Here is an 8446-nt window from a genome sequence, read left to right as displayed (position 1 = left end):
AAAGGGAGTGTACATTTATATAGATTGAGTAGGTTGTATATATGCTTTTAGGAAAATATATATTTGTGCATACTTACACCTGTGTGAATATAATGACAACTAATGACAAAGGAGGCCATGGATTTGAAAGAATGCAAGTATGAGGCTATAGGAGGGCTTGGAGGGAGAAAATTTAAGAGGAAACAATCAAATTGCATTATAACATCAAAAATTAACGAAAGAAATATTTTTTTAAAAATAATTGATCCTTTCAAATGACATGGTCTTTGAATGCTAAACAGACTATAAAATGAGATACAAATGTGTTTCATAAAAAAACATGGGAATTTACAGTACCATAAAATTCAATAGACAAGCTGATTAAAGCAGTGATATAAAAAATATCAAGATTCATTTTCTACGGAATTTCTTTTGTACAAGCAATGCAAACGTAAAAAGCTAAAATGAAAGTGTGAGGAAGGTCAGTTCTTTGGCAGACTGAAATATGAAACTCACATACTGTGATGTCTTACGCAAATATTTTGCCCAACTTACTGAGAGTTTTCAAGCACATTTCAGTGGCCACAGAAACAGCATTTTTTTCTCCCTTAGAATTCATTCTTGCTTTTCTTTTCACTTGGGAACACTTAGAAGCCCTCCAATCAACCACAAATCTACCTTAGGTTTTGAATGTGCTGCATTCTTTCCTAGGAACACCCCTTTTTTACATCCCCACCTATCTCTTTGAATCACTTGATGATTTTATAGAGATTTTTATAGAGAGTCTTTCATAGAATATTGCACATATAGCTGACTGAATCACAATCCTTGGTGCTATTTAAACTTAACTCTCTAGGATCAATACATCCTACCTCATATGGGAAAGCAGGTTGTTGAAATGTAAGTCTGAGAAACACCTTAAAAGGAAACTATTATTATGGATTATGAGAATAGAAACTATATGTAATTCACTTGTTTTTTCAACAGAGAAAGGAGGAAGTCCATAGTGATGAAAGACAAAAGCACTCTATTGCTGTCCTAAGAAAAAAAAGGGTCATGTACTAGGGAGAGAAGCTTTATAGATCCAACATGGAGCAATAGGTGACAAATTGCTTCTTCTCTTAGAGCCTCTAGTGGGAGTGTGACCTCACACCTGTGTTGATTCCACCCAGAAATTCAAATAGTGTCACACTTCTGATTTCCCAACTGTAAGTGAAAGAATTCTATTTATTTTTTTTGTTTTTTATTATTATTTATTTTTTTATTAAAGATTTCTGTCTCCTCCCCGTCACCGACTCCCATTTCCCTCCCCCTCCCCCAATCAACTCCCCCTCTCTCCTTAGCCCAAAGAGCAGTCAGGGTTCCCTGCCCTGTGGGGAGTCCAAGGACCTCCCACCTCCTTCCAGGTCTAGTAAGGTGATCCTACTGCACTTACTAGCTGTGTGGGAGCCCAAGCTATTTGGATGTTCACCTTACAAGAATTCTATTTATTTTACACCACCAAGTTTTCAGTAAATTGCTGTAGTAACTGCAATAAAAACAAGAAATTAATGCCATTTATGGTATAATAAAGACCATTCCTTCTATTATCTGTAATACTTTAATTTTTAGATACTAATTATGATTTGCTTATTATTCTCAAGATGCATTTGCTTTTCTAACAGGACATCATTCACTTGAAAAGGTCAGGTTGTAGATTTAAGTAATATTTCATTTCAATAAAAACATACAGGCTCATAATAGTAATATTAATAATAGTATATTGGCACCCATGTAAAAAAGCATATATATAATTTAATTCTTTGATCTTTAACTTAGCTATTATTAAATTAAACATGTATCATTTTAAAAGAAATTATGTGAAGTTGTAGCTCATTTTTTGTAGAGAAAATATATAGGCAAAAATTGAAGGTTTTAGTGTTTCTTACATTTTTTTTCCTATTTTCATTGAATGTGGTAAATTATTCTATAATTTTTAATAATGAGAACAATGCTAGGAGAATGCAAAAAGAAATTGAACAAAAATGTGAAGGCAATAATTGTTATGTAAAATGACACTCATAGTCCTTAATCATTCTTAAAAAAGAACAGATGAAAATATTTATCCATCTTTAAGCACTTACTCAGATTCCTTGTATAAAATGGCATTGATTCCATATATCGGAGATCCAGGCAGAAGGTAAGAACGTATTTGAAGGGAGATATTTAGAAAGGAGGGTGGGGGTATGATATTGAATGAAGTAGGTGTTTTTAGGGTCACTGAAAGTAAAGTACTTTCAAATGCCTGTCCACAGAATATTGAAGTTTTCCTTGTCACAAGATTTTAGCAAGCTTATATTTCCCCTGAGCAGAAGGATGATGGATATTAGAGAAAAAACAGAGATTTTGCACCACCCTCTAAATTCAAATCTTAGCTCTACCTTCTGAGAGATTTTTAACATTGGAGAGATTTCTTATCCTTTCCTGATAGCAGGGAATACCCTAATGTAAGTTGCAGTTTTTAAGTCTCCGTGGATAGACTTTATTGAACACATATGGACTACCATTGATAATTCTTTCATTGCTTCATCTACCACAGGGTAACCTCTCAGTGTCTTAAACCATAATGGATATCAGATTCTCAGGAAATCCTCCTATTTATCTATTATTCATTTAGGTCTCATGCTATTATTTTGTAACAAGAAAATATAGACTACTGAACAATGGCAATTTGGAATCATACACGTGTGAAGGAATTTATACTGGTCGGCTTAACAGAAAATCCTAATTGGGAAGTTCCCCTCTTCTTAATTTTCAGCGTAATTTATCTTGTCATTCTTGGTGGTAATTGGGGTATGATTATCTTGATCTGGCTGAATGCTCAACTTCATACACCAATGTACTTTTTCCTTAGTAACCTTTCTTTCTGCGACATCTGCTACTCTACTATCTTTGCTCCTAAGATGTTGGTTAATTTCCTATCAGAACACAAGTCTAGTACGTTCTTTGCCTGTGTTCTGCAGAGCTTCTTTTTTGCAGTTTATGTAACCACAGAAGGCATCCTCCTGTCTATGATGGCTTATGATCGCTATGTGGCAATCACCAAGCCATTAATGTATACAGTTATTATGACCCACCGCATCTGCACTCAGATGGTTCTGGCATGTTACTTGGGTGGCCTCATTAATTCTCTGACTCACACAATAGGTCTGCTCAAACTGGACTTCTGTGGCCCAAATATTGTGAATCACTTCTTCTGTGACGTCCCCCCTCTTCTGAAGCTTTCTTGCTCTGATGCACACATCAATGAGATGCTGCTTTTGATCTTCTCTGGAGTGATTGCTATTTTCACCTTTATTGTTATCATTGTGTCCTATAGCCACATTCTCATTGCCATTCTGAGAATTCGCTCCATAGAGGGGAGGCGCAAAGCCTTCTCTACTTGTGCCTCACACCTGACAGCTGTGACATTATTTTATGGTTCTGTGGCTTTTAGTTATATCCAGCCAAGCTCTCAGTACTCCATGGAACAGGAAAAAGTGTCTGCTGTGTTTTACACCTTGATCATTCCCATGCTGAACCCTCTGATTTACAGCCTGAGGAACAAGGATGTGAAGAAAGCGGCTAAGAGGTCCATTTGTAGGGGAAGGAGCAACTCTTGACTCTATCCTTTCTCTGACTCTGCAAACTTGAAGTGAATCTTCAAACTGACTTCATGGAAAATTATTAGTCTTTTATAAGAGTAACATAAAATTTTACACCAAAATATTTTAGTGATTTTAACTGTGAATTACTATATTGCCTCAGAAAAATTTAAAATGTCCCTAATGACTAGACGTCCATGAATCTTTTATATGGGTCTATACACTCTCACTAAAATCAGAAATAATTATCTTCCAAATTTTATACAATTTTTATAGTAAGCTAAATGGCTGAATAACAATGTTTCGAGTTACACCAAAACAGCTCTAAGTTCAGAAATGTCAGCTTATCTTTTAACCAAGACCAAGCGCCTGTACCTGGTTTCTGCAAAAGATTTACTGGCATTCTCACATCCACAGTGGGGAGATATAGACTTCACTTGATGGGATTCAATCTTTGCTGAGTACCATAATCTGAGGCAAAGCCTGCAATTCATTACTTTAGAATTGTTCCAGGATGTTTTTAATACTGAGGTATATCTGTTTTTCGTAAAAATTAAAAAGCCTAAATTTATTTATAAAGAATTGTTTTTAAGAGACAAAGAAGCACGACGTATCTCCTTGGAGAAAGTCTTTTCTAAAACAACAACAGTAGAAACTGCAAAAGGAAGAGACAAAGTGGGGGTATTTGGGAGAAGTTAGGAAGGGGAATTCGAAATGAGTATGGCCTTGATTCATTTTAGGAAACTGAATTCCACCTAGTTAAAAGTTATACAATTAAAATAAATCTTTTAATAAAAATCAAGCCTGATTAACTTGTCCTTTTCAACGATTTTGAGAAAAATCCAATTTGCTCTGACGTTTTGCTTTAAACAGCTGTTGACTTTACTTGTCCTCTAAATATGTATTCCCAGAGTTTATGTCCACTCAACACTATTCCATAGAGTCATTTTGTTGGAGATGTAACACCAAATATATGGTCTAGACACTACTGAAAGTGTTCTTCTTGTATTCAATGGATTTTCTTAACTTTTTGAAATTAAAAGATAATTATTCTGTAATATGAAGACTTTGTAAGTGCTCACAATTGTTCTCATCTCTCAACTTAGTCTTTCATAATGTAAAATTGCCACAACCATTTCTGTTTATTATGCTGTATCATAATATATGCTCTATGCCCCAATGGTTCATGAGCTTATGCAATGGAAATGAAAGGCAGGATCATACATCTATGATATCAATTAGACTTTAGAAGAAATGCGTATATTCACAAAAAATAAATAGGAGATCATAAATTACACTTTCTTAGCTATTTCCTGAGTTATTTTATCCTAAAAACTCTATGGAGTAAGTCAATAGTAAAATTTTTGTATTATGACAATAAACACCACTTATATTGGGTTCATAATGGATATATCAGGAAGGTATCATGTGAATGCTGACTTTTTGGGAGGGGTTTTAGAGGCAGAGTTTCTCTGTGTCACAGTGCTAGAGCTGTCCAGGAACTAGTTATTATAGACCAGGCTGGCTCAAAGTCACAGAGATCCACCTGCCTCTGCCTCCTGAGTGCTGGGATTAAAGGTGTACACCACCACTGGCTGACTACATTTAATTTTTAAATTGTTAGAAAATTTGGACATATTCTGGGGTAGTGTAGAATACTTCAGAAGGCATGACTGACAGTGTCTTCACAGGAAGAGGGGGTACAGAGAGGGAGGAAGGATGTAGGAGCTATAGAGCACAGCTAGGAGAACCCACAAATCAGAGCTCTTGGGAGATCATATAAACTCAAGTGACAATCACAGAGCCTGCGTGGGTCTCTGCTTGTAGACCTCTGCAGATACATTATGGTTTTAGAGCTTGTTGATCTTGTGGAATTCCTGACAGTGGAAGTGGGAGGGACTCGGACTCCTTTACCTTCCTGTGAGACCCCTTTCTTCCTACTGGGTTGCCTCATCCAGTGTGGAAATGAGGATGTAGTCTTACTGTAACTCATTATGCCATGCTTGCTTGATATCACTGGGAGGCCTGCTCTTTTCTGAAGAGAAGCTAAGAAAAATTAATCTGGGGAAGAAGGGAGGTATATGTTGGTGGATGAGTGAGAGAAGTGGAGGGAGAGGAAACTGCAGTCAGGATGTAACATATGAAAGAATAACAATAACAATAAAAATAGTATATAATGAAGAAGAATAGGTAAGTAAAACATTAAAGTTTAAAGACATTTGGACTTTTCTACTATGTTCTCTACATGCTTTCCTGGAACTCACTTACTAAGAAGTTATTTAGGAACTGGCACTAAGGTTGGCGTAAACTTATATTTCTCTTTTACATCTCACAGTTTCCTACTATAGAATATCAGCATCATTTCCAAACAGAAAACAATGTTGTATTCTCTATATAATTTATTGTTCAATTGCCTTCTCATTCTGAATAGGTCAATATTTATATAATACCTATATATTTGCATAAAGCAAGTTAAAGTATTTTATTAGACAGTAGTGAGCATGTGTATGTTTATATTATTATATATTTAATCTTTATAATATCGAAAACATATTTGAATACTTCTGAAAATTACTTATTTATATATTTATCTAAGTACCATTTTTATTACACCTAGCATATAATAAACATCTTTCTTTACAATGTAATTCTAACTTTGTGGAGAAATTATTCAGAATTACATTTTGTTTTTTATGATTAACACAAAATATTTTAGGAATTGTTTTCTAATTTTTAAGTTCATTTTCTATATCCTTTCTGTAACAAAATTGGAGCTTATTCTCAATTCTCTGGTTTTGAGTTAAAGAGCTCTGAGTATATTTTTTCATTCTGCCTCCCCCTTCCTCCTAGTCTCTCCCCTTGCTGGTTTTCTCCTACCATTATTTTCACATGCTGGACATGAAACCCAGTTCCTGGCAGTTATAACACAAATATAACATTAGCAATATCCTCAGTTTAATGGTAAACCTCACTCTGTATGCATATGCTTCTAATGAATTATTGTAGTAATATGCATACATATAAATGTGTTTCTGTATATTAATTACAAACTAAGATAATCTGAAGTTAAGAATATATATATATATATATGTGTGTGTATATATATATATATACATATATAGAGAGACAAATGTTTTAATTTAAAAAAAAATATGTATGGATGAGTAGGATAACGGTAGTCAAGTGTTTAAATAGCTATTATAATTTGTGGCTGAATGATATGGGTGTTGTTTCCTAGTGGAGAAGTGTATGATGATAATAGGTTAGAAAACTCCATTTCTTTTTTTTTTAATTTATTTATTTATTAAGGATTTCTGCCTCGTCCCCACAACCGCTTCCCATTTCCCTCCTCCTCCCCCGATCAAGTCCCCCCGCCTCATCTGCTCGAAGAGCAATCAGGGTTCCCTGACCTGTGGGAAGCCCAAGGACTGCCCACCTCTATCCAGGTCTCGTAAGGTGAGCATTCAAACTGCCTACACTAAGACAATGGGGATGTTCTATTGGGATCTCACCAAGGCCAGCTGGCCTAGGTCTGAGAAAACTCCATTTCTAAATATTCCTTCAAAACAATTAGTTCCTTAATGCATTAAAACTTATACTACAAAACTTATGGTGGTTTTGCTGTGAATTGCTGACTCTTGCAAAAATGTCAGTTTGGTGACAGTGTGTAAAATCCATAGAGTAAATTATCTGTCAGTAGGAATAGAACAATTAGTTAATGACTTGTACAACTGTCAACAATGGATAACTCCAAACACAAGAATAGGATTGAAAGCATCCAGGTATAAATGAATATAATGCTTTCTTTGTCCTCTATCTTGTGCCATGATGTATATATTAAGAGGTTTGACCAAATATGGATTAAAATTATTTTTAAATAGCCAGAGTTTGTGTTATTACATCTGTAGCATGGCAGTTCTGTAGTACTGTCACATATTTTCCATGTATTAGGCTTTCTTAATAATCCAGAAATGTCTGGCAAGAGGAGAGAATAAATGTACGTTAAGTACACTGTTTTGCATAACATCTGAACCTCTGAGTATTGGGTTTTCTGTGTAAACTCTGGGAAGCAATTCTCAGGAGGCGAGACAAGTTTATATTGCCACACACAAAAGCAGTGAAATGGGAGGCTGGGAGGATGCGGAAACTTGTTTTTTTCTCTTTTCCTCAATAATTTTTTTTTTTAAAAAAGAAACTAGCTATGTATGTCCAACATAAAAAAAAATGGGCAATGGGATTAACAAAGGTCTTCTCAAGAAAATGAAGACAAATAATTAAGAACTAAATCTTTAAAATAACTAAGAAATAAATCTTAAAAATATCTCCTTCCTCTTACCCTAGTTAGGAAGTGTAAGTTGTTAAAAGGTAACAAATGCAGGCAAGGGTATGGGAAAGGAAATCTGTCACATACTGTTTGTGGGAGTGCAGCCTGGTGTAGCCATTATGGAGTCATTTTCAGTTTTATGGGGATGTTTGCTTTCTTTTATTTGTTATTTTCAAGATGTTACTCTGTTGGGACTAATTGAGTCCTGGCTTTCAGCTGCTCTACCCTACTAGAACCTTCTAATTGAAGTTACTAGAAGCTGTGCCTAGCTTAGAGGATCAGAGGATGGGGTTTTCACCTGTTGACCATTGACTGCAATGTATTTAAGCCTCCATGATGCTATTAAAGAGGGGCTTTTGGTACCAGTGATTGAAGGTCTGTATGTCGGTCTGTCTCTGTGTTAGTATTCTCAACCTCCAGCCTCCTTTCCCGAAGCTCACTAATTGGGGTCTAGCATTTAGAGCGCAGACCAAGGCCACAGTATGCAGCAAGACTCTACAGGTCAGGTGATCTTGGAACT

The 8446-nt window shown here is 35.4% G+C and overlaps 1 protein-coding gene across 1 annotated transcript; it reads left to right on the top strand.

The window, feature by feature from the left end:
• The first annotated feature begins 2681 nt into the window (after positions 1-2681).
• On the top strand, positions 2682-3620 carry LOC121459070 (olfactory receptor 1052-like). Its single transcript, XM_041668579.1, has one exon. It carries the CDS (start codon positions 2682-2684, stop codon positions 3618-3620), a length of 939 nt encoding a protein of 312 aa, XP_041524513.1.
• The last annotated feature ends 4826 nt before the right edge of the window (positions 3621-8446 follow it).

The sequence above is a fragment of the Microtus oregoni genome, unplaced genomic scaffold (genome assembly GCF_018167655.1).
Source record: "Microtus oregoni isolate MIOR12 unplaced genomic scaffold, Mior012 000018F_ref0000195, whole genome shotgun sequence".
NCBI lineage: Eukaryota > Metazoa > Chordata > Mammalia > Rodentia > Cricetidae > Microtus > Microtus oregoni.
The sequence above is the reverse complement of the archived record's forward strand: the minus strand, read 5'-3'. Positions and strand labels throughout refer to the sequence as shown.

Bases quoted from the DNA above. Each gene is read 5' to 3' on its own strand.
- LOC121459070 (XM_041668579.1), top strand. From the start codon at position 2,682: ATGGCAATTTGGAATCATACACGTGTGAAGGAATTTATACTGGTCGGC.